The sequence below is a fragment of the Neodiprion pinetum genome, chromosome 5 (genome assembly GCF_021155775.2).
Source record: "Neodiprion pinetum isolate iyNeoPine1 chromosome 5, iyNeoPine1.2, whole genome shotgun sequence".
NCBI classification, from domain to species: Eukaryota; Metazoa; Arthropoda; class Insecta; order Hymenoptera; family Diprionidae; genus Neodiprion; species Neodiprion pinetum.
In genome coordinates this window covers 8,148,223-8,175,989 of record NC_060236.1, presented here as the reverse complement: position 1 = coordinate 8,175,989, position 27,767 = coordinate 8,148,223, and the positions used below count along the sequence as shown (strand labels likewise).

General features: G+C 35.1%; 3 protein-coding genes across 10 annotated transcripts in view; 2 read left to right on the top strand and 1 right to left on the bottom strand.

The window, feature by feature from the left end:
* The window catches only part of LOC124219593 (E3 ubiquitin-protein ligase COP1-like), a 62,405-nt gene that overhangs the window by 8,285 nt on the left and 26,353 nt on the right, over positions 1–27,767 (bottom strand). Inside the window, exon 2 of one of the 6 annotated variants that reach the window (XM_046627340.2) lies at positions 26,009–26,209. The exons of 3 other annotated variants lie outside the window; for them this stretch is intronic. The gene's annotated coding sequence lies outside the window, so the exon portion shown is untranslated. Of the gene's footprint in view, positions 1–10,523; positions 10,543–26,008; positions 26,210–27,767 lie in introns of those variants that run through there. 2 more of the 6 variants (XM_046627341.2, XM_069136292.1) reach the window with 2 other exon arrangements.
* On the top strand, positions 12,190–12,930 carry LOC124220001 (piggyBac transposable element-derived protein 4-like). The gene has a single exon (XM_046628320.1). It carries the CDS (start codon positions 12,190–12,192, stop codon positions 12,928–12,930), a length of 741 nt encoding a protein of 246 aa, XP_046484276.1.
* Positions 18,355–27,767, top strand: part of wun (wunen) — a 34,486-nt gene continuing 25,073 nt past the window's right edge. For all 3 annotated transcript variants that reach the window (XM_046627365.2, XM_046627368.2, XM_046627366.2), the window contains exon 1: positions 18,355–18,906. In XM_046627365.2, the coding sequence (XP_046483321.1) occupies positions 18,843–18,906 (64 nt within the window). In that variant the 5' untranslated portion in view covers positions 18,355–18,842. The remainder of the gene's footprint in view (positions 18,907–27,767) is intronic.

Below are 27,767 nucleotides of genomic sequence, written 5' to 3'. Positions count from 1 at the left end.
CGGATTTTCGGATTCCGAATAAGCGAAGATTTTCACTATTCGGTAAATCAATCGTGATTTCTTTTTATCGTTATTTCTTACATTTAGTACGGAAAAGATTGTCCCGATTTCAAAATTATGATCAATTTTTTTACCATTTTCAATCTCGAAATGACCGATTTTTACTTTGTTTAATTAGTTACTCAGTTACTTGTTGTTGGACAAACTTATTGGACGGTATTGAATAACATTTGAGATTCTTTAGTTACTGTCAAGTTATAATTTATCGCGTAATTTGAGCGCAGTTTGAAAATTTGTTTGTTGTAAAAAAAAGTCATAAAATACAACAAAAACCATAAATATTAAGAATTCAAGGAAATTATCATAATTCACATACTTCTTTGACAATTTTAGAAATTAGATCTAATCCGAAGTTTGAATAAATTACAATGATGTTGAGCTGAACAAATAATTCTCGGCTATTTCTCATGCAGCTGTTCAAAACGTTTATTTTGGTTTTAGCTTGATTAAAAAAAGGAGGCCAAGGGTATCAAAAAATTAATCGACGAACATTAATTTTCAAATTTTTTTAGAATAAACCTAAAACTTATCTCTCTCTATTCATTGGAGCTGTACGATTATTCGATTAATCATAGATTTGGAATTATTGTTCTTTCATAAATCATTCTCTCCATTAATCGTTTTTCGGATTAACCATTAACTGGCCTTATCAATTTATCGTTTTTCGATTAATCAATTAATTGGCCCGTTTAATTGATTATTATATCTCTATTATCGATTGATTATAAAAACAATTAATTCAAGTGTACTTTTAATCGGTTAATCAAGTTTTTATAGCACAAGAAGAACCTTTTTTTTCAAAAGAACAGTAAAAGAATCTTGTTAAAATTTTCAAAAGTTTGATTGATTAATCGCCAAAATAATAAAATATGTGAATATTTTCAAATTCCGAACGCACAAGTACGAATCCGTATCTGCAGTTCGCAGCAGGCTGCACGTTTGGAGCACCGGTTTCATTATGGCCGGTTAGTAACAATGCTCTTCCCTTCTTTCCCTCGTCCTGCCCAGTCCGGTACAACAACGATGCCCACTTTCCGGGGCGTATAATTTAATACAGGATTGAATTCCGCGCGCAAGCAGCACACAACCAAGGCCCAATTTAAATTCACTTTGGGCATCAGAGGCAAGTTGGAGGAAGACGATGGAAAAGAGGGAGGGGGAAGAAAAAATACAACGAACGGAACGAGGAAGGAAAATAAAATTAAATGAAATATTTGACGCAGACAGCAAAAAGGAGCCAAGAAGAAGAAGAGGAGGAGGAGGAGGAGTAGGAGGAGGAGGAAGAAGCCCTTCTGAAGGCCCGATCCACCGTTCCTTGGGCCTTTGGTAGGCATATCAACTCTGCTACGCAAACTACTTGATTGCCCTGTCTGCCTATCAGTCTGTCCCGGCTGTCTGGCCGTCTAACCAAGCCTGCAAAGGCTGTCAAGCAATCACGTAACATTTCACGAGGCCGTTTGTGAACATTCGTCAAGGATATGCAGGTGGCTGAGCTAACCAGGGTGGCTGAAATTGGGGTGGGGTTGAAATTCCGAATTTGAAAAGTTCCGAAAGCGCGAACTTCCGAATTTTTTTATGGCGAAACTTAGAATCAAAAAAGCAAAATTTGACGAAACATGAAGGTTTCAAAAGGGCGAAATTCCGAGAGGAGAAAATGCCGAGAGGGCGTAACTCCGACAGGTCAAAGTTCCGGAAGTGAGAAAAGGAGGGAATCTAAAAATCCGAAACATTGAAATTCCGAATGATCGAAGATTTTCGGTTATGTGAATTTCTGGTTCAGTAACATTTCATCACTTTGATATTTCTTTGTTTTGAATTTTCGATATCTTTACGTTCGGAATCCTGGTCATTCCGATTTTTTACACTCACTCGTTGAGTAAACTACGCGTGTGAGTGTGTTTTAATTTTCGGAATTTTATTAATCGTACCAAAGCACAACAATAAAGCCGAGTGAGAAAAAGTAGCGCAGAAAATTTTGAATGAATAATCATTAGACGATCCTTTTGCAACGCGCCATCCAAATGCAGCTTGCCTGGAACCCGACTGACTGGTTCAGCTGTGTTTTTTTCATTTTTAACGCATCAAGTCGATGACGTGCGGGTGGCGCCAGGCAGCCAAAATTACGGTGTTGATTAGTCCTGACTCGTGTGGCAAAACCTGGTAACAATTCTTTACTTGAAATTCCTAAGCTTGTGTGAGAGTTTTATTGAAATAGATATATACAGGGTGGCCAAAAAGTTTTTGGGAAAAAAATTCCATAACGTTTCCAGGTTTTCCAGGAACTTAAGTTTTCCCTGAAATTTTCCCAGTTCTAGTAAGTTACTAAAATCTAAATCTTTCAGCTTATTAACTCTATATTCGGTTCAAATTCAATTCGAATTAAATAAAAATATAATGTACAAAGAAGACAGTTTAAAGCAATTTGTTTTTTTTTTTTTGGATGGAAAAAAGTCGAGTTATTAGATCGAAAAATTATTTCTCATGGAAAACTGATATTTTCAGTTTTTTCCATAACCAAATTAAAAATCCCCCTGACAATGTCAGGTTTTCCAGGTATAATTCCATTATTATATTTTACTGAAAAACACTTTTCAATTTTCAATTTTACAAAACGCAAGATACAAAATTCATGACTTTATCAATATTGTGAAACATTCGTACTTGTTAGCGTCATAATCAGGAATTAAAAAAAAAAAAAAAAAACTAAAGACCGACCAGTTTCGGTTTCGGTTTCCAAAAATAAAGTGATTTCGTAATGGATTGAAGACTTTCATTTAATCGAATCGAATAATCTGTTACAAAGCTGTGAAAAATACTAGATTTCAGGGTATAAGGAAAATTTGACCAAGTTTTAACTCAACTACGTAAGTTTCGTTTGAAAATGGTGTTTCGGTCAGACGCTAAAAAGAACTTGTTTCCAATATCTCTTAAATAAAATACAGCGTTAAATTGACAGAAGTTTACAACAGTTTTGCAAATGCAAATTAAGGTACGTTTCCAAGATGAGTCATCACCGTTCCAAGGAATGAAATTTGCAAGCAGAATACACTTCGTGATTGAAAGCACACCGACGTCACTAATGAAATAAAGCTCGCGTTTAGGCGCAATGATTGAATGATCAATCTGATAAAAATCATACACGTCACTGCTTGCTTTACAAACAGCTCGACGCGGTTGTTAAATTTAAGAAATGTATTTCACATTTCTACGCACCGGTTTTTCAGCGTGCAAAACTGTGATGGAAAAATTGCTGCACATGACGCTGCTGCATTTTATTTTATCTTATTTTCTTACCGGTTTTTATACCGTTGCATTAATATATCATTCGCAGAGTCAACCCGCGGGCGAATAGGTGTCTGTAATTTTATAGCGCGCCCATCCTCATCGCATGAATTTATTGTAAAGTTGAATCAAGGTGCCTGTGTGTGTTTGTGCAACGCTTGAATAATCGCGCATCGTATACATTCGCGTATTATACCTGTAATTAAAACAATCAAGAGATATTGCGATTCGGCGCAAAACCGAACAAAAATAAAGGGTTTAAATTGATTCGTTATAATTACTTTCTCGGTGAGAATAAACAACAGATTTATGAGGGTTTCTAAATTTTTCAAACCTCGTCTGTCATAAATCTCGAACCCAACTATCATTCATCGTTTAATTAAGCTGTATCAATTCACAATCAACGATTTGATCAATATCAGATGGTATTTTATTTCATAGTCAATGTTTTCATAATTGATTAATAAAAGGTTATCAAACTCGAATTCGTTACCTTTCGGAATTTCATCTCTGTAAAAAAAAAAAAAAAAAACTTCAACAAAATGTAACAGAATAAATAAAGTGAGTGCCTAGAGACATGATTTTTATATTAGATAGTATAAATGTTACATCGTCACATTGCTAATGAAAAATTTTACTGCTCTAGTTATTATTGTAAACATCTGAGACTAGACTAGAGTAAAGATTGGAATAATAACTTCAGTTGAATGTAAAAAAAATTAATAAAATAAGCTTTTACACACATGATTTTTATATAAAGTATACATGCTATGTCCTGATATTGTTTATGAAAAATTTTACTGCTCCAGTTATTATTTCAAATATCCGTGACCGTAATTAACCTCTGCAAAAAAATTCCTTATACACGCTACGCACATTGATCTGTTTCGCAAATAAAGCAAGACATCGTGTACAATATATATAGTTCAAAAAATTTAAGCGAGACTTCACTGAGACTCTTGATGTGCGCAGATGCGTGTATTATATATATATATATATATTATTATATGTATTATATATATATATATATATATATATATATATATATATATATATATATATATATCGTGAGTAAACTTCACACGCCTGGTGCTTATCAAGATGTTATAATTTGACGAAGAGCGGGCGTCATCGCGTTTTCTTCATGTACCGAGCTAAAAGATAATGAAAATATACAAAGACGGAGACGGTTTCTTGTTTCTACCAAAAGTAAACTGTGTATTACGCGATAAACTGACTGCGTGTAGTTTAATCAAGGCTGCTTAAAAATACGCGACAACGAAACAATAATTAATCCGTTTAAAATTTCCTACAGGGGTTGAAATATCGCGGAATGTGTTGCAGTCGGGGTGACACAAGGAAAGATGTCAGACGGAGAACCCGATCGGTGGTAAACCCAAAGAGAGAAACTTTGGTTTAATCTATTGGGCACGATCTCAACGAGGAATTCTTATACAAATTCCCCTTGTACTCATTAATTTTCGAGACCCTCCACAAAGCAACTATTCGTAAAAGAGAAAAGAGTAGAAAAAAAAAAAACGTTCTCGGTCTATTCCACGCAGGTCTTAGATATACAGAGATTGTCGAGATGAAGTTCAAGAGTGAACAAAGGAAGAAGATGGAATAAAAAGAAATACCTGAGCGTTAAGAGCGAAGAAGACTGTAGTTTTGTCGTTTCATTTCTAATCGGGTTTCGTAAGCTTTTTTGAATATGAATTTTTCCGATAAACTTTCAAGAAATATGACGCTTATGATTGGCAATTTTTTTTACACATTAATAAACCTTCGATATTACCTAGTAACTAAGTTATTACTGTCTAACTATCAATTTACAAACAACAGCCTACGATTTTCCGTAAGAAAAAAACGTAAGAAGGTTTGGTATTAAGTAATATATATGTTTCGAGTGCAATTTTTTTTTTTTCTCTTAAAATCGATAGCACATTGTATAAGAACGAATCTATTCCTTCTAGGCATACTCAAAATTTCAATGTAATTATCGATATTCCCTGACTTTTCCCTGCTGTAAAAAATTCCCCGAATTTTCCCGGATTTCCAGATTTTTCATTTGCGTACGAACCTTGTTCATCTTTCACCCCGTTAAATATCTTAAAAAATATTCCTTCTAACGACAGACATTACAGTAATGAGAGATTTTTTTCGGCGAAGATTTAGGTCGGTAGTCTATAACGACACGTAATCGGTATCGTTAATTCCCGCCGCATAACAACGACGCGTGAAACGAGGCGTGGAGTTTTCAATTTGAATAATAACTCTCCGACGAGCCGCATAATGCATAGATACATACTTATACGCGTCCTAGAGCGGTAGCTAGAAATTGTGGAAGCAACGAGACAATTTCCTCTTCGGAAAACACTTTGTAGTTTACTCGTGCGCCGGTAATTAATGGGCACCGAACGGGGTTCGCGTCTCTTTCATGTCGACGTTTTTACGTTCTTTTGGTACTCTCACGTTTCTAACAAGTTAGATGCACTGCAACATATCGCGGAAAAAAGAAAATCCATGCGGTATTTTCCATTCAACTGTGCTATTTTTCCTGTAACTTTTTTTTTTTTGTCATCGTGTAGTAAACGAGTGTCGACGTAGAGATGCACGAAGTTAACATCAAAATTTTGATGACGATGAAATCAAACGAATGATTCCAATTTATTAACATTGATTTCCACCCTGTGTGATTTCCTATCATTTCCAGTGTACCAATTGATTTGTGATGAATTCCAATGATTGCTAAGCATTCAAGGCGATTTCACATCAGTGATTTCCGGATTTGATAGACTGATTGAAAATCCGATAGAAAATCACTTAATTAATTCAGAATATTCCAACCATCTACTCAAGTTCCTCAAATTAAAGATTCGATTTCCAATTGCTAGGTTTACGATTTCCTTAAATTTATAGCTCTGGATCGGGATGTGATGAGTTTATTTTCATTATTTGTACTTCCCGCGAAGTGGCGTGAGTTCTGCTATTGGCCACGACACTTCTGACGTCACTGCTCACCGCGCAGAGCGCCACCTAACGAGCCGAGCACAAACCATCAGACATATGCGAATCCCCGACTTATTTGCACTGCATTTCCGCGGGCGTTTGAATGATTTTTAATTCCGTATTTTTACGTCAGAACTGAAGCGTACAGAACGACACAGTTAACTATCGTAAATTGTCGTAGAAAAAAACGGACATTGAAAACTATAAAGCGAACCGCTGCGAGCGTCTGCTACCAGTTTTTTTACTTCAAGTCGGTTAATAAAAAAAAAAAATTGAATTATACACAGAAATGCTGGGAGCGGAATATAGGTCCACAGCAAGGATACCAGAGGAATGGGTGACCTTTCACCTTGTGCAGCGACTCTTTGAACGGAGTTAATGGGAAGAATCGTATAAAAAACGGTGCCTCTTACTTGCCTCGTTTCAGAAACAATTTTTATTTCTATTATGCGCCGGACTATAATATCTGAAGTCATTGTATTTATATATGCAGGGGTACGAAACGTCGAGTAATGCTTACTTGACGTCGCGCTTGATGTTTGTTGTAGATGCATTGTGGGATGCGCGTGTAAACGTCACGACGGTATAACTCAAGGTGTATTATTGGATTGAATAACAGCCCGAATGTGGCTATTAATTATTTGCCCAGCTGTTGGAGGCTCCCACCAAACACCGTCAAAATTTACATACACAATAAGTGTTGGAAAGTGCGCAACGTCCTCTATGATACAGTTAAGTGTTGTAGAAGTAGGTATTAGAAAAAAAAAATAAAAAAAAAAATTATAAAATTCGTGACCGCCTAGCTACACCATAAAATTTATTAGGGTCGAGTATCATTCGAAGGGAAAAAATAACGGCAATATAAATCGCCGTCTCATTTTATTTTTCCTACGTTAATGTTATATAACTTTTTTTTAACCACTTCCCACCTACGGCGAATATGTTTTGACTGGCTGCACGAGCGGCGTTGTTTTAACATCTTGAAATCCAAGCTTGGCGTCTGAATTCCTGCCAGATAGATTTAGATCAAATTTTTATCACCGTATTTTCATCGTATAACGTACAAGAGCTGTGAAAAGCCTCGAGCGATTCTTCCTGCATCCCGTGTAACTTGCGGGGATAAAAATACTCGGATCATGGGGTCCGTTTTAATGGTGAGTATTATAAAACAAGCTGCGTCGAAGATCTCACGATTTCTTGTTGGAAATTCCTTGTGTCGATATACGCGCAATAAATTTATTTATCGTAACGCGTAAATATACGCGTTACAATTTAGTCCGTCTTGAATTTCACTCGCGTTTTGGATTAAAAAAAAAGATAAACATTTATTATGAAAAATTCAAGAACGCGAGAAACAACGAAATTTTTATTTCTAACCAAGTTTTTGTGGAAAAGTTTTTCTAGATTGCTCGTTTCTGCACACAGCTTTTGTCCGTGAATGATCTCATCTTCTATTTGCATCGCCAAAAATGCAACCGGTTGAAACATGAATCTGATGTAATAGTCACCGCACTTGTCGCTCACAACGACAAACTTTATACGAGAAGCTTGATTGCACTCAAAACCTACGCAAATGTCGTGTGAATGAGTTGAAATTTTCTTTCTCATCTATGCGCACCGAAGTTATTTCAAAGAATGAATTATCGGAAGATACATGATGAAATTGGAGAAGAGTAATGTCAATTTTCGCAAACAATACCAAGAAATTACACATCGAACGGGGTCATTTTCAAATCCGCATATTTTCAATCATAAAAAATTCAATTTTGTTCATATAATATTAAAATATATCGGACATTTTATCTACCCATCTAAATGCAACAGGAATGTACAGTAGCACTTGAAAGTATTTTGACAATATGAAATTCGTTATTATTTTGATCCATCATTATTCATATTTTTATTCACTTTAACTTTATTTACTTGCGAACGAGAGTGAATTTTATACAATTGTATAGAGCATAGAATTTCTTTCGATAAAAAATATTATTGATTTTTGTATTTTATATTTAATTGCACTTAAACCAATTACTATCACGTATTCCAAGTTTATTATTGTGTCATATTCTATTTTTTTTTTTTTTTTTGTTTAAACCTATTACCAATTATATTCTGTATAAAAAATTTACTAATCCTCACATGGCAAGCAAAAGAATCAAAATTTTCTACAATTTTCAAATCAAGCGCAGGATCATTCTCAGAAATGAAGAGAAAAATTGAAAAGAAAAGAAAAACAAAATATAAAAGACAGAGTTACGTATATATCATACATATAAATTTTTTTCAGAGTATAGCGAACTGATTGTGAGCATGCATAAATTATCATAACGATTATTAGCAGCCCGCGCAGATCGCGGTATTTTCAATTACACATTAACGTACCCACAAGCGAATTATCATCCATAAGCCATTAGTAACTAAAGTATGCTGAGTGGGCACTTCGAACCGAGTCAATTTCTAAATTGGCGATATAATCGTTGGCGGAAATTCCTGTGAAATATTTTACAATACATGCAGTTAGCGGATAATCTGAAAATTTGTTCTCATCGGTATTCAAAAGTAGAATAAAAAGATTGCGGATGCCGAACGGAGAATCAAAGCCGCATAACGTACGGTCGTTTCGGTGTATAAGAAGCGCAATTAGCGGTCGATTGCAATAAACTTCTTCTCAGCGATGGGAAGTTTAATAGGTTTTTGTCAGATCGAAGAATCTCAGGTATGAGACATGCCGATTCACGTAATAAGAACGCGGATCGCAAGACAATGACCAGTGACAATTGATTCCTTGCGAATTCGCGATTCTTCTGCTTCGAGTATCAGTCTTCACCGATGACAAACTTCAAAGCCAAGACGGGCTTTACAAAAAAAGACCAAACAAAATCGATAGTAGATATTTATCAAAGTGGATCGCAATATGGCCTTTTTTTTCCGTAATATGGTTATTTTTACACTCACGGGGTCTGAATTTGTATGCAATTGTTGGTAATATCGACAGTTGGGTACGCATTCAACCAGCGAAATCGTAAATACAGAAATCAAGAGGCACGAAAGTGTCTCGCGGCAAGTAGTATAAATGGAAAATTAAATACAATACAGATAGAAATAAATTCACCGTTTATCGTTGTATGCAGAAGACACACCGATCTGTATAGAATCAGTGATAAGTTTACCCGAACAAACCGAATGTTGTCATGAAATCAACTTAGAGTAACCATGATTTGGTTCTCAAACACTTCTCAGCATGTCAAAGTTATTGGAATACAAAAAGTAGTGAAACTCCGTAGAGGCATCTCTGGAGCAAAAACCTCGCGCCAAGTACGATAAAATGGAAACTATCGATAAAAATTAATTTTGTAACTTAGAAACCACAAAAATGACAATGTGCAATTAAAAATTTCAGAGGATACTGCAACCTTAGCGTGGAAAAATTACGCGCGTAACTTTCATTATGAGGCCGGATGAAGTTTCGAAGCTATGAATTTTTATTGCATATTTGTAAATTTTTATACAAGAACTGTGATATCACGTCGTATTGTCGTTGATTCATGCGAAATAGCTCCGAAATATGAACATTGATTCATAATACAGTAGATTTTCATTATACATATTATATATTTACAAATTTAGCAGACAATTGAGATAGAGAAAAAAATCATAGTTATAGAACTAAATTTTGCAAAATCATAAGTTATGTAATTATGGTTGTTCACGCTAAGGAATACCGTCTGATATTTTATGCAGCAAAATATCTGTAATTTCGAAAAATCTAACAAACTGTTTTCTATTTTAATTTTGTATCAATTCCGCAGGGGTTTCGATATTTTTCTTTTCTCATACAGCAACTTCAAAATTCACTTAAAACGGAAACTTTTTTGTGCCTAACATGGTAATTTTTCTAGTACAATCTATAGTTATACCGTATAACAAACCACATTTATTCTTGAAATCGGGTATTTGGACTAAAAAATTACTCAATGTTTTTCGAAGTAACAACTCATCCCGAAGAAAAAAGACGATATGTAGTTTGTTTTATGACGCCAATTCGTCAACTTCGAGAGCTCAAAACTGTAAGAATGCGCGTAACAAACAACTTTTTATAGTCATCGTCGGATTCCTTCACCTCCAAAAATACTTAAAAAAAAAAACCCATGCTTTCAAAAGTAAATATTTACCTGAGACACCAAAAACATTGAATTACTTTACGACGCCATTTCGAGATTCTTTGCCACTTATGACACGGGCACACTTGACGCCGTTATAACGCCTTGACACTTTCGGACTTCGGGATTTTGACCCGGTCGATTCCACGTGGGAAACTCCTTACCGTTTGAAAGCGTTCAGTGACAGCGAGCGACTCGACTGCTGAGTTTCGGCGGTTAGCCGCCAGATGGCCAGATGACTTAGCAATTGGGTCAAAAGCTACGCTTTCACTGCGCCAAACAGTCTTGCCTCGACGTTTACGATCGGAACTCTGCGCTCCGCCGGATTCTGCTAACTCGTCAACAAACACTTATCGTCTCAACCACGGTCTTACATACAGGCCTTTGAAGCAACTGAAATTTGAGTGGTGGGGGTAGCCGCGTTGTTGTCCACATTTTTTTTGCCACTACTGGCCACTACGCGGCGCTGTCTGTTATTCATAGACATATGAGTGACATTGCAACGTAAGGTTATCTGTGTATGAGTATCAAAAAGATTGGTTAGGGTTCCGCCAAATAATAATAATAAGCTTATGAACAACTCGTAGCGCCGCTCTTGTGCCCGTAAGTTGTACTTTTGTTTCGGACGTGAACTGACAACCCCCCACCACGTTCGTTGCAAGACCTGTATGTAGGACCGTGGTCTCAACACTGGATTCGCTATTATGGTTTCATTTTTAGAAGAGCCTTCTTATGCTAAGAGGCCGGAGGAGGAATTTTCGGAGCCATCCCAGCCTAAAATATGGTTTGTGGATTGTGAGAAGGAAATTCCATCTGAGAACGAAACGAAAGGACTTTTAGGCTTCTCTGATGGAACCGTTTCAAGATGGCGGAAGTGAGTTCGATTCCGATGAAACTAGTTCGAGTGACGGGGAGGAAATAAGGGGTTCAAGCTACGAAGATGATGCAGAGTTTAAGAGGACGAGGAGGATATTGATACTATAAAAAGTAGAGAGGCCCGAAGGTGGAACGACACGTGGGAACCTAACCTAAGAAAATATAAGTTTTGGAAATACCCTGGACTTAAAGTGAAGTTATCGTCCGATGAACCAATAGACTTTTTCCACCTATTTCTTATAAAGGACCTGCTTCAAACTATAGTGGCTGAAACAAACCTGTACGTGAGAAAATTGACATTAAGCTATCGGAAAAAGAATAAGAAAAAAAGATTATCCAAGTGGAAGCCTCTGACACTTAAAATATTGAAAACTTTTCTAGGCTTGTGGATCCACATGAACCATATTCGGGTAAACCGATTGGAAAATTATTGGAAAACCGAACTTTTGTACAATTTCCCTTGCTTCAAAGAATATATGAGCAAAAGTCGCTTCACGATGATCTTGAAGTGCTTACAGTTTTCTAATTACCCTCAAAAAGGGGACCGTTTGTCAAAAATCAGATGGTTTCAAGAATATTTCGACCAAAGAATCGGTGATATTTACTACCCACACAAAGAACCAACCTTGAATGAATCGTTCGTGCTGCCGAAAGGCAAACATCAGTATTGCTGGCGGTCATTTGAAACTCAAGAGCACAGTTTCAATATGAAAGTATACACATTGGGAGAGCGTCAAAACGCATATCGAACCTTGTATTATACCTTACGGATAATTACATCGACACGGGACATTCTTTGTACATGACCGATTGTGACAAAAGTATTGCTCCGTGCGAAGAGCTGTATCAGAATCGAATATACGTTACTGGAACCCTGAAATGGAACAGTAGCGGAAATCCACCTGAAGTAACTTGTAAAAAGCTTGCAAAAGGTGAAGCTGTAGTAAAATATAACAGTCCAGGAATTGCGATTGTAAAGTGGCGTGACAAAAAAGAGGTTTTATTCATTTTCACCGAGTTCAAAGGTCAAATGATGAAAGCGAGAGTCAAACAAAATGACACTCGAACCCCGAAACCTATCTTAAAATACAACGAAATCATGGCAGCAGCCGATTGGCAAAACGAAATGCTCGCCTATTATATGAGCGAGAAAAGAACCGGTAGGTGGTACAAAAAGATCGGAAATCACATTATATCGATCATGCTTCTAAACGGCTATTATCTCTACAACAAATATTCCACCAAGAAGAAAAAGATATCTTATGACGATTACCGGCATAATATTAAAAAGATTCTTTTGAGCCAAGTGGAGAGACGAATCGCGGAACGTCCTGAAACAGATTCTGCAAATCCGGTTAGACATTTGCCTGAAAGAACTCCGGTTACTGAGAATGGAGGCCAGTTGCGAAGACAATGCAAAGTCTGCTACAAAAAGAAGCAAAACCATAAATTTATTCCTTTTTACTGTCCATCTTGCCCAGAAAAACCAGCAATTTGTCCCGGAAAATGTTTCACAACATGTTATAAACATGTTAAAACGTAACCGCTCAAGTTTTAAATTACATAATGAAATTTACGAAATTTTGGTTTCAAATGCACCGATTCAATCGAGTCGTGTTTGATAACTTTTTTGAACTCGAATAATCGATGCATCGATTAATTTCAGCATAGTGCCCATCGCTGGCAAAAAGTCGTTCGAGGATATCCAGAAATTTCGTATTATGCGGTGTGATCGGATTATACGGTTATAAACATAATCGTGACGGCGTGAAAATCGAAAATTCGAAGAGGCGTGTACTTCACATACCGAAAAAAAACTCTTCGATGCGTGGGTGTATAATAATAATAAATACTGTATATGGTATAAAATATCCTTCGCCATGATCTCTCCTCGGTTTAATCGAACAAGCGATCGGCGTCGGTGTGACGCAGCCTCTTTCTTATTCTCTTCCCATTTTTCTTATTATTAAACCTTTATCTCGAATCGCTCGTACCGCGTGGCATCGATCGAGAGATAAACGTTTCTCTCCTCCCCGCAGCACGCGCTGGGCCGCCTTTTCCGTTTGTATGCAAATTCAGCGTTCCAACTTCTATGCCATACATCTATACGTAGGTACACTTAGGGACAATGAATCTGAGACGGTTAATTTTTTACACCACACAGTTATGTTGGCAACACAGAAAAACCTACAGCGCCACAGCCGGCCGAACGCGAACCAAACTCAATCTCAATAAACATAACATGACCCATGACCGTAGAATCTAACCTTGGAATACCGCGGGGATAACGACTTGTTGGATTGACACGTCAATTCTTAGGATAGATTCGACGCTCATGGGTTATGTTTTGTTTATTGAGATTGAGTTTGTTTCGCCCTCGGCCGACCGTGGCGCTGTAGGTTTCTCTGTGTTGCCAACATAACTGTCTGGTGTAAAATATTAGCCGTCTCAGATTCATTGTCTCCAAGTTTACGTGTATCGCGTACCTTGTTCCTGAAAATTTACATCCCTTCGCATCACGGCGTGTATATTGCAGGTGGATATACGGGGACGCGGACGTAAGGAAAGCAAAAAAGCAGAAGAAAGGGACAGAAAAACCTGCAACCAAGGAATTATCTTCGATCACTCGACTCTTTCAGTCAACTTCGAATAATCTTTGTCACTTCGTATGGCTATTAAAACATAAAAAAACCTAATTTTCCACCAGAATCATCGAATTTTCATAGTTTCGACGTTTTTAAATACACCATATTGAATCCGCCATCTTGGATTTAGAAATTATCAAAATCTGACTTCAGATTCCTCGATCGGTGACCCCAAAAACTATTGATAAACAAAATTCAGGCCAAAGTATTAGTGGAAAAATGTGTGACTGAAAGGATTATCTAATTTTTCTCCAAAAATACGCTTTGTAGATATATTAAAAAATGGTAAAAAAAGTGCAAAAAGAAAACAAACAAATTGGAGAAAATATGGTTTACCATTTGTGATTTCATAGCAGTATTAATTCACAGATTCCCGAATCTCTAAATCTGGTTTTTCTTTTTTCTTTCTTTTTTTGAGATTACATCCATTCTGTCATTCTTAAGACGTTCCGTGTCGACGGCAAAATGACGAAATAAATTGCCCCGAGTTTTTTCGTTTTCAATTGATCAAAAACCAGGCATGCAGAAATAAAATTTCAACAATACTCCGGATTTTACATTCGTTTGTGCGAACGGTAAGGGTATAACATCGGCATAAAAACTGGGAAAAGGGATCCCGAATGAAAAAAGGACCAACCCGACGACGGGATCGCCTTCTTGCCGCGGGCCGCCAAAGGAGTCGATGAAAAAATGCTCCATTCAAAAGGCGTTAAACTTGGAAGCTAGATCCCGAAACTGCATGGAGGCCATCGGGTGATCTACTAGGGGAAGAAAGACGCCATTCTTGTCTCTTTTGTCGACAAAATGCTTGGGTTAAGTCAGGTTTGGTTAGGATTCGCCCAGCGGTCACAGCTTCTGAATCTGAAGCCAGAAAATTGATTTACTCAAATGCAAACCTGTCGAAAAATTCATTTGAAATATATATATATATGTGTGTGGGTGTGTGTGTATCAAGTACATTTCAATTCCTACTGAGTAAAAAATATTAAGACTCTTATATTTCAATGTATTTTGCATGAATTTTAACTACAACTTACTTAACATGCAGAGAATTGCATTACGACTGCAGGTAATTTTTTTCTTAAAATCATCATCTCAACACGACGATTATTATTTTTATTCATACACAGCAGGGAAAAATTTTTTTTTTCACAAAAACAAATATTCTAATACGTAGCAGGAAGGTTCGTATTCAATTACTTAAATCATTTTCTTTTCAGGTGTCTGATGCCAGTAATTTCCGTTGCATAAGTTAATTAGTATGGAGGAAAAAAAATCAAATTTTCAGAGGAAAACAAAAGGTAATTACTGAAGATTACACAAAGAATCGAATTTCACTAATTTTGGGTATGTATATAAATATATCTTACGATTAGCACGACGGTGAGATTATATTGCTGTAGTTTTCAATCTGATTCATCAATTTACTACAATTATTGTTTAATCGGTATAAGAAAAAAATGTTAGCCAAGTATTTATTTCTTTATTTTTTTTTTTTTTGCTTTTCTGCTTAATACACGTACAAATTTTTCTTTCATTTACAGACGCAATTGTATAACGGTAACATCAACGACTGATGTGGCTGACTAATAAATCAGGAATAAGAAAATAAAGAAGGAAGTATATTACAAACGGTGAAGTGATTCGTCGAATACTAACAAGATCTTGCGGTCATAATTGTGTTTTTCTGCAATTTTTTGTCACTACATTTTTTGTGGTCAATTGAATTTGCATCGAGAAATATTGACGAATGTTTCACAGATTCAACCAAATTGTATATTATGCGGTAACAGAATAATTTTTTTTTGGAATGCTTTTCTTCAGACTGAAACGAGATGACGTTCGAAAATCGTCAAAAGTTTGATTTAATTTCACAAAATTCCGGCAATAAAAAAATAAATGAGCTTCTTGGAATCGCCTAAAAATCTCTAATTTTTGCACTTATGGCTACCCTGAAATAATGAGTTAAACTTGGTTTTTCAGCGTTTTCGGTTTCATATTTCGACAAAGACGAAATACCGTATAAGAATTGGCAAAATTAGGATTTCATTTGCATTAACTTTTTTTTCATTTTTTGTCGAACTTTGAAAAACTAATATTTAAACGCCGAAGCGTTATGCAACAAAAAATATCACAAATATATTTTTTCCTTCTTTAGGCCCAGGAAATTAAAATTTTTTTTTCTCAATCGCGTTATTGTAACTTAGTAAAAAATCCGATTTCCATTCAAACTTTTGTTCCAGTAACTACAGAAATGGATAAACAAGTTAATTAGCGAAGAAATATCTGATTATATCAACTCCCACAGCAAGTCGGTAGAGTTCAAAGATCCCGAGCAAGCAGAGTATTTACCCTCATAAATTCGTAGGAATTTGACAGATCGTCGGATACAACTATTACAGCAATTAGCGTCGTATATAAGCTTCGCTTTATTTTCTTTCTCTTGTAATTCTCTTTGAAGACGTTATCATTGTCGCTAATATTTTCACTCGCAATGTAATATCGTATTTCTATAACCACAGCATTCTCTGACCTCATCGGAATAAACAAATTTGCGTACATTGAACGAAGGGATTTCACATTTGGTCGAAAAATTATCACCCGTGAGAATTTGGATACTAATTTCCTATCGCGGAAAGCAAATTGTCCATGTTTTGATTAAAATATTGATAAGATTAGAATTCAAGCCAATGAAGGAGATAATTCTCGAAATTTAGTGAGACAAAAAAAATTTGAAAAACAAATTTCTACAAAGATTAGTTGTTTTTTAATATTCAAACGTATCTTCTCAATACGCTATTTGACCAAATTATGTATGTATTAATGTACCAAGTTATAAATTATATCAAAAATTTTCACATAATAATTTTCGCGTTTGTCATGATGGAAAAACTTGATAATCATTTCCAGGATGAATTTTATTACTTCAGGAATGAAAATTCGTTGGAAATAATCGTTCATAGGAGAATCAGTGTAATTCTGACCGTAACATTAGTTCCGAATTCGAATCCTTAGACTGCGAATTATGTATCACAAAATTTCGGAGGAAATCGCCGTCATTCGGCAGTATCGAAAAGATAAAAGTTCTAAATATTCACTGGAACTGACAATGAGTAAACCAAATGTATATGAAATTCATAACAAAGTGAAAGTCGTTTTTGCAACATCCGAATAAATTTCAACAACCTTGAGTTATGAAATTTCCCCATGATTCAGCAGGTCTTTTACCATCCAACGTCGAATTCCTCGAAAATGATTCGACCACTCCAGAATTTCTATTAAATGACGATTAATCGTAGTTTGATGTCCTGTCTGCAGGAAGATCTTCTGACTACCTCAGACAAATCATGCTTGAAATACCTGAGGAAAAAAATGCGTGCTCTATCGCGATATCCTGCAAAGCACAAGAGTCTCGCTGCAGGTGATGAAATTTGCATTAAAAGTTTTTATCTCCGGTGTGATCAAGAATGAAAAAAAAAAATTTATTCAGCTCACATTCCTGTAGTGAGATTTCATTTATTTGCACCGAGAATTGGTAGAAAATTACAGCAAAATTAGTATCGTTACAATAAATAATACAAATATCGTTACGATGGAAAAGAATTTTGGTACGAGTATCTACCTAGTCTGGTTATAACAATCAGAACTACATTTATAGGTGATTCTAACATTAATCTTACAATACAGTAACTTGCAAATGTAAATTATCGGAAAAATTATGAAAAATTTTGTACACAATTTTTAGAATTCTTTTCTTCCTTACAGAATTTTGGTAACTATTCAAAAAATCTTGCAAATCTACGGAATGTTTAAGAAGCTAAAAAAAAAAAAAGTACAGAAAAAAAATTACCCCGTTATGGGACAAGTGTAAAAATTATCTGAATAAAGATTTTAACAAATGCTGTTTTTTGGATGGAATTGAATAATCGTAGAAAATTCGTGATATTAGATAAAAAATTTGAAAAAATTCAGGAGTGCATTTATGAGACGGGGAAAATCGTATAAAAAATTGTGACGAGAGTGAACAATAGTGAGGGAAAATCATTGGTAGACTTGACACGGAATGCCCCACATATTCGATTACATCATATTTATAATTCGATATATATGATATTTTTTATTCACCCAGTACCTATTGCAGAGATCGTGAGCATAATCATTATCGATGCGCGCAAGTATCAGTGAGATACGACGAGCGAGTCGAGTGAGAGTGAGAGCGGCGAAGGAGAGAGAGAGAGAGAAGGAGATGGGTGAGCGAGGGTGGGAGAGTCGACGCTCTTTTGTCAGCGGTGCGCGCGCAGCCGAGTTCAGTCGAACGTCAGCTTCGTGCGAGGCAACATCGGGCGATCCGATCCGCGCGTCAGAGTCTCGCGTCGTAAAATACGCGCACCTGTCTTTACTTAATTGGAAGCCACAATTACTCGAAGAATCGGGGGGCTGAGTTGGTTGAAAATAAGGCAGAAAAATTACACGAAACAAAACGATATGATGAGATAAATAAGACAGGAATGTTTTAATTACGATACGACAATCTTGGGGAATACATTTTACAGATAGATAGAAAAAAAAAGGTATCTAGGATCTGTTCGACTAAGAATTGTCAACAATCGTGGGATAAAACGATCGTTGGTTGTAACTGTTGTTCAAATTTAATTTTTTGAATTACGTACCTAGAGGACAGTACATTTTGTATATGTAAATACGCGGGTAAAAGATTCAACGTAATTCGTCGTACAATTTATACTTTGAAAGAAATTCAATCAGTGAGTAAGAATCGGTAGAAGCAAGAGACAAAAAAAGGGGACCAAACATGGACCGCGATTCTATGCAGATTCTGACGAAGATGGTCATCGATTTTCTCTGCCTTTTCGTCGGTGAGTTCCAAATTTGGTAATAAATTATCTACCTTTTTTTGTTTTGTTGTTTTTTTTTTTTTTTTTTTTTTTTTCTCACCACCTAACAAATGCATGTGCGAATAATGTTAAATAACGCGGACGATTTGTAAAGTTAACCGATCGCGAAACTCGGTCATAAGATAAACGAATTAGGTATAGTCGATGATTTTTTACTATATGATTGATTCGTTGATTGATTGATAAAATTGATTATGAATTAAGGAATTGAAGAAAAAAAAAACGGCATAAGGAGAAAGAGAGAAAGAGATTTAGACGCGAAAAGTGACCGTGATCAGCCAGCAGCTGTCAGCTTGACAGCACACCGCGCTCTTCCGGTCATTTAGTTTTTATAGTACAGGCGTATATCTATAGCCTACTTCGCGAACTAGGCGACATACATATCGTAATAACACTGCAGAATCTAAGTAGCGTAGCGTAGTGGTTTTTTTATTCATTCCGTGCGCATACGTATAAAACTGAAAGAAAGCTCATATCTAATTGAAGAGACACTTGACTCTCGTCCTTGTATAAACGATTAAATTTTTTTTTGCAATGCGCAGGCGCGAAAAAAAGAATGCTTTTTATAAATTCAAATACAGGGAAAACTAGGATTAATCAATACGAATTAATTTAATACGAATAAATACTTTAATTTTACTAGGTTTGAAAAAACTTTATTAATTTGAAGCTCAATTAGATTCAATTGATTATGAATTATATGAATTTGTGTAGTGAGTTATTTTATCAAACTGAAGAAGTGTTTTTATAATGATTTTATGAAATGAAAGAAATTGTTGAGAAAAAAAAAAACTAAACTAAATTATGGATATATGTATGATGGCAAATTTGACGATACTATTTTATAAAATCGATAAAACTCTTGTCGATTGGAAGAAATTATTTAACAATCCGTCAAATTGATGTAACAATTTTCGTCGACAAAAATAAAGTTTCTGCGAATCAATTGAAATTCAATTTTTCCGTAAAATCGTGCAATGAAATCACGCCAAACGAATGTTTCTCCTTCTGATTATCAATTAACATCGTTACACGCAATTACAATAAGAAGAAAAATTTGATGGGATTTAATTACGCGATATATTATTCATTGACTTTTGTATAGGCAGGATTGGGGCTTGATTAAAACTAACTTTCCATTTCGAACGGGTTAAGAAGCCAAACATTAATTTGAAAACGAATAATTACCGTATTCACAAACGTCACGTGTCTGTAACTTATGTGTACGTTGAGTAAAATCGCAGGCCTAACATTTAATCATTGATTGGTAAAACAAAATATCAATAAAAAAAAAAAAAAGGAAACAAGAAAAAACGAATAATAATAACTACAATAAATAAAACGAAATCGTGACTTTCTTCATTCGGGAATTCTGAGTTTTGATAAATTGCAGTAATGCAGGTGACCAAGGACGAGTTTATGCATCGATAAAACGACAAGGTTGATAAGAAACTCAACATAGACGAGTGAAGAGATTATGATAAATATCGATTGTGACACCGATTGGCATGAATCATTTGATGGTTCAGCAAAGGGATATCCTACCTGCATAATCCTGGAATTATATCGTGCGCTTCTTAATGATCTTTGAGAAACTGAACTATACATAGTGCATGGTCAATTCGATGAAAGTTTTTTTTTTATTTTTTTTTTTTACAACTAGCTGCTCGACTATGCAGATCACGATCTTGAGTTCGATCAATTATCATTTAATATCTGTTGATCAATAATGACATTGTCAAATTTCGGCGTAGTTGTGTCGAAAGAAAAAGCGATCGAAAAATCGATTGGTTATACTGAGTTTTTGATATTTTTTCAAAATGACTTCTCACGGAGAGTAATTTGTATAAGGATTGAGAGAAGGACACGGTAAATAAAAGAGAATTGGATTTGTAATTAAAAGAAAAAAAATTTCTTAACGAACGAATACTAGGGTGGTCCAAAAAAAATCGACTTTTTTTTTTCTTTTTACAACGTCACACGTTTGATAGTCGTAGGAAAAAGAAATAGAACGCCTGTTACGACTTGAGCCTTTGATGTATAAATATTTAGTGGTTTCTGAACGCCAGTTTCCATATTCCATTTAATTAACACGCGAAATTAATTTTACTTATTTCTAACCGATGCATGTTTTTGTAGGGAATTTAATACTCTACAAAAAAGGTCTCTTATAATTTTTTGATAACTGAACTGTTTCAAAAGTTATTCAAGGTTAACGTTAAAATTATGTAAGAATTCGATTTTGTTCGATATTAACAGCCAGATTTATCACGAAATACTGACTTTTTTCATATTTTTTTTTTTTTTTTTTTTTTGTCAAACATAACAACCGCTATAAAATCATGTCATTCGCTTAATATTCAAGTTAAGCAAATTTATTTTGTAACTATTACAAGTAATAATATGTAATATACGTAATTTAACTTTAAAGGCACCTTTTCTTGGAAAAAAAAAATGAATTTACTTTAGTTGAAAATTAATTGAATGACATGATTTTATAGCGACTGAAATGCTTTGTATAAAAAAAAAAAAAAATTAAGAAAAAAAAACCACAATATTTTACGATAAGTATATTATTTTCGCGCGAAATTTCGCAAAAGGTGAATTTTCACATGATTTCGACTCTAATCTTGAATAACTTTTGAAAGAGTTTAGTTATCGAAAAATTATCATAGACCTTTTTTGTAGAGCATTAAATTCCCTGCAAAAATGTGTATCGCAAATTTGGGTACATTGCCTCGTTACTGAGCTACAAAATTCTAAAATAACTAAAATACTTTTTTCACGTTAATTCAATTGGAAACTGAAAAATTGCGTCCAGTAACCACTAAATATTAATATCAAGGTCTTATTTCTTCATCCTACAACTATTGAACATCTGACATTGGAAAAAAATAGTCCATTTTTTTCAACCAGTCTATTATGTACATAATGATGCATAAAACTGAATGTTTCATCTTCTTCTTCTTCAAAACAAAAATAAATAAATAAATAAATAAATAAAAACAATCGGTACTAATCGTGACGTGTGAAATTTTAATATTGAATTTCACATCTGCATGCGAAAATTTCCGTGACAAGTATACCTGATACATTACTTCACAGACACGTTTAGATTTAGCACAAGGTGTAAGATTTTCACGAGCGCAAAATATTTATAGCTAAGCATACGTTTTGTTATACGTTCAATGCAAATCGTGAGAGAGAGAGACAAGGATTCGGTTGATTTGGCAACTGAGAGGATGTAATACTGGATGACACACGTGAATAAACTCTACACGTCATGCCGTTTACGTAGCTCATTGTAAATATTTTCTTCTTTGCAATCTGAGCTCACGTTTGCCGGAGCATAAACTGCTAATACTTGTACAGATGAAAATTCTATTTCAACGCCCGATCGAGATACCTTGGAAAATTGAGACTCATTGTGTGTGTTTAATAATTACATACGCGTTAGGTTGATTCATTTCTCAACTTTGGAAAAAAAAGAACTAAAAAATTTCTTTCAAGTTGTTATTCGATAAATTTATGACAGTTACTGAAAAAAAAAATAAATAAATTGTCGCAAGATCTGGAGGAGGTAGGAAATTATTTAGCGGTCGCTACCGATTATTGTAATATTGTTTATTTATTTTTATGAGTAAATCTTACGGACTTTAATATATCATCGTGTCATAAAAATGAGTACTGAAAACGAAATATGGAAATCCAGGTGATGCGTAATACTTTTCTTTCGGTAACGAGAACAGTTGTCAAAAATTTCACCGAGACGATTTAATCTTTCGGTTAAAAGACGAGAACAGCCAACCGCGGAATTGTTTGACGCAGTTTGCCGTTGATTGGTGAACAATTAATCGGACCAACATACAGAAAAAAAAACGAATGCATATGTACAAGTCTGTAAGGTGTATACGTAAAAATAAATAAAATATATTACGATAAATGGCAGCGACCTCTAAATATTTTCCTACTTCCTCCAGTTTTCACGACATTTTTTTTTTTTTTTTCTTTTCTTTTCTTTTCTTTTGTTCGGTATTTGTCAAAAATTTTTCTAACAGCACCTTAAAATGTAAAAAAAAAAAAAAAAAGTTAAAAAATGAATCATTCTAATATGCATACACGTGCTCGCATCCTGTATAGAATCGATTAATTTCCTTGTTCGAAACTGATCGGTCAGGTTTTGTCTTCTCATTTCCGAATTGAAATTAATTTTATCATAATCAGCTAAATCGCAAGGATCAGACATTTGCACAATTGTAATAATGGGCATGTATTTAGCAAATAAATTCTTGCGGTAAGCCAGTTCATTCGCACTAAATGCTGGTTTATTTTTTTATTTACTTTTTTTTTCTTCTTTCCCTTTTACATACCCGACGACGCAATAATCGTATCTGGTTACGTACGGTTCTCTCCCCTTATTTCCACTTTATTTCCCATCTCTTCTCTTCCCCCTCCCTTTCCCTTCGCTCTCAGATTGTAATAAATGGGTGAATAGATTTTGCGGATACCACACACTTGCGTGATGTGATCGAAGGGAGAATTATGCCTCGTTTTATTATAATAATAATAATAATAATAATAATAATAATAATAACAACAACAACAACAACAACAACAACAATAATAATAATAACTGACGGATGATGGCCTAGTTGGGAATAAACTATACAAGCATGCCAAGCGGGACACACTAAGCAAGCTAGTCGTGCGTAAAACTGATTGTCTTGTCCTGATTTTGTAACAAAATAAGACAACAATAGCTCTCTAATTTATTATTAATTCTCTTTATTTGTTCCATGAAAATAGATTTAATTCTATCATCAAGTTTTACTGTAAATTATCAGAAGTTTGAAGAGAAATTGGCATTAATTCTGTGCGCGATAAGCTTTGTAAGTTTTTTTTTTTTCTTCAAATATCCTTTATTTGTCCTACGCAAATCGACGAGATCAGTGATTGTTTTTAAATTCAAGTTTCGCTAGAAAAATTCTGAAAACTTTGTTAAAGGAAATTGGGCTGAATTTCAAAATCGCGAAAATATTACAGTGCTTCTCGTTTTTCTGACAATGAGACACCGTTAGATGCAATGAAAATTGCGATAACCAGAGGAAAAAGAAACGCTCTGTTATTTACTTAGGACAAGTTTGAAACGTTTGTCTCGTTTCTATTATCACACTCGCCTCAGATATTTATTCTATAACCTAAATTAACTGTTTGTTTGTCGATGATACTAAACGTTTAATTAGCTAGGAAGAAGAAAATACGCGTGATTTTAAACAAATCAAAAAGTCTAGCCCGAATGGCCTGTCAAAAATTTTTTAAATATAAATTTTTTCCAGGATGCGTTTCAACTGCAATCGAACAAAATCATTTTTTTCATGCAGATTCACTGAACTATTACATGTCTGCATAATATCTTGATTGTAACTTGAGATCATTCAACTTTTTCAAATTTCATTTGATTCTGCCCGGTCTCAGTTGTTTAACCAATCAACATTCGTCATTTTTACGTAAATATGTATCAGATCATTGAATATGTTTTTGTAGGAGAAAAATTCATGCCTATCCAGAGTGGATTAGATTTAGAGCTCTGTCATCGAATTAATTTAACATTTTTCATCAAACTCACAAAAACTCTAGTTTACGTATTTGCTTTTTACATACCGGGGACAATCTCTTGAGACTTGAAAATTAACCGCGCATGCGCGAGTTTTATCAGCTGTTCGCGCAGGCTGGCCAACCCGAGTTTCAGCTGTCAAACTGTTTCTGCCGGCGACGTAGTTGATACGAATTTTCGAGGTTAGAATATCAAATAATTGAGGTAGTGACTCGGAAAGGTTCGGGAAGCATTTGTTATCGGGTCGGAAAGTTGATTCTTCAAAGAACGGTCGGAATTTAATGCTTACGCTCTTTGAAAATTCAAACGTAGACATTTTGCGTACGTTGGCTCGCCTGCATCGCAGACAAGAATATCGCTGCGGGAAGATTTCGCCGACCAATGAGATTGAATTATTTGGCGCATGCGCGGTTGATTTTCAAGTTTCAAGAGATTGACCCGGTACGTATCGCACGCTGTTACATCGTACAAAAATCTGGAAAAAAAAAGTCGAGGTACCGTCCCCGAATTCTTTGATACTTCTGTGAAACATTTAATCTGAACAAAGGTAATAAATTTGTGTACAAGCCTGATAAGCGAAGAGAAAAGAAGAGAAAAGAAAAGAAAATCACTTATTCCAAAGCAGATAAGATGCAAGCCGAGCGATAAGGTGGATACAGTCAATATTCAATTGGCTGTATTGAAATTTTCTGTTGTTAGATGAATCGTCTTTTGTTTTGTCTTTTGGTTTAATCATAATTGAGATTAGGAAATAACGACCACTTTAACTATTATAATGATTGATTTCATTGTGTAACTCGGGCATATTCTCTACCGATGGCAGTAACAATTAGCGAGCCGCGTCATATCGGCGGCTGACTTACGAACGCGATCCGTGGTCACAGGGCAACAAAACTTGGAACTTGCGGGGAAGTACGAAGTGCGAAACGGGGGGTCGACGTACGCGGAAGGTGAAAAGAAGAAGAATAAAATTAGAAGAAAACGGAGAAAGATGTACAGCGAACAACATAATGCGAAGATTAACAAAGTAGATGCGTAAAAAATAAAACAAAGCGACGATTGTGCCACATTATACGTATATTCATCGATATTGTACAATATTGTATCATTAAGAGGATGCCACAGTCCGTCTTTACCGACCGAGTGAAATATCACGTGTTTTCACTTACGCAAAATAAAAGAAAAAAAAAAAAAGGTATAAATTTCCTGGCGTTATTCTCGCACGAAGCACCAAAAATTTTTCGAATGTTTCTTTTCTAACGAAAGCCGCTATCGGCACTAAATTTTTTGCGATTGTCAACATAAGTGATAAATTTCACTCGGTCGGTAAAGAGTTACCGTAACGTCCTCTTAATAAAACAGCTGGGAGAAACAGCAGATAAGACGTGAATGGCAACAAAATCGCGCCATAATCTGAACGTAACGTGTAAACTAGAGTAAGATTCTCACCAGCAACTTCACTATTTCGGCTAGACAAGGCGGCGCTCTGTGCTTACTCGATGTTCCCCTCTTGTTTCTTGTTCGTATAATTCTTATTCTCCTTTGCTCCTCCCCTGTTATTGTAATAACGCTCCATCTTGGATCTTGGATCTGTACAAACCCCGTGCCAGACAAAGTTGGCTATTGTTGTACCTATTTGTAGTCATCGCCCTATTATGCAAGTATGGAGAAAGAATTTCATGCACGTGGCCTTTTCGTTGCACGGTGATAACGAACAATCAATGTTGCATCGCGTTTCTATGAATAATAATAATAGTAATTATTATAATAACAATAATAATTTATCACGTCCATGGCAATGTTGGACAAATACTGTGAATAGCAATTGAATTACAGAAATTCTTTAAACTAATTATAGTATTAAATTAAGCAAAGTAAGTAAGAAAAAAAAAATTTTAAACACCGGAATTATGAAAGATTCTGTCAATTTGTTCGACTTCGCTTTACTCGGTATATGGCTCATTTTATTCAGGAGACTATTTTCTAGCAATTTACTGTAACGAGTATTTTTTTTTCTTTTTTTTCATCGTCTTTGCGTCGTTAAATATTCGATTTTACAACGTTTCAGTCTCGGTTTCAGTGATTTTTGAAAATTGCAGTATTCCGAACGAAATGAAACGTCGTGGAGTAAAATCAAACGAATCTACCATAGATTTTTTATTTTTTTTTTTTATAAATTCGAAGCTATTTGTATTTGTTTTCGATTTTTATACCCAGTTTAAAAAAAAAATTACACGCGTATTGTTTCTGAATTTTTACCATTTTGTCACCCTCCTTGAAAATCTTGAATTCTAAAAAATAATTCCGTTTATAATCGGTGAAAATAACCCAAGTCCACTATCTTTTATTGACCTAAATTACGCGACAAGAGCGATTCCGATACATCGTTTTTAGATACCGAGCTATCTTCTCCTCATTTTTTAAAATCTGAACACTAATTACTATTAACTCTATGCACTAGACGCGATATATTCTGTCTTGAATAACGAGTTTCTTTAATTTTTTTACACTTTATTCAGACTTTCGTCCTACTTTATTCCCACTTAACGAAGAGTATAAGATATGCAGCTAATCCAAATCGGGTGCATAGTAGCAGCAGCAGAAGCTTGTAATTTGTTCAAAGATTACCGTTACAAATAAGAAAAAGCCTCTTTCCTGTGGGGACATTTATCGGGTCTGTCGAAAGTTTCCGGTTACAATTCTTTCACGCATTGTAACCTGCACGCGAGGCGCTTTTTTTCTAAATCGTATTCTCGATTCGTATAACAAACAAGCCGCTGCTCTTAAAAATGCGTTTACACGATCCGTAGCGCAGTCGAGTCGAGAACCGGATGTTGAAATGCTGCAGGTGAATACAAAGGAGAAAAAACGACGCGTTGAATGGGAAATTTAAACACTACTACAAAACGTGTTACTGTTGTTCCGGAATTTACTCGGACGCTAATTAAATCGTTCGATAATTAATTTCTCCGAGTCTTAAACATGTTTATATCGACAGTGAATTACTAAAGTTCCCTTTTTTCTTTTCTAAATTCATTGGTCGAGCGTTAAGTATTAAAGTGAAATATAAATAACCCGAGAAATCAAATGGTTCATTAAATACCGTACGTATTAAAAAATTTGGTAATTTCTGTGCACAAAATTGTCGATCGTTTTATTTCTTTTTTACTTTTTTGTAAAAATGTGATGTACAAAATTTCGGGAATAA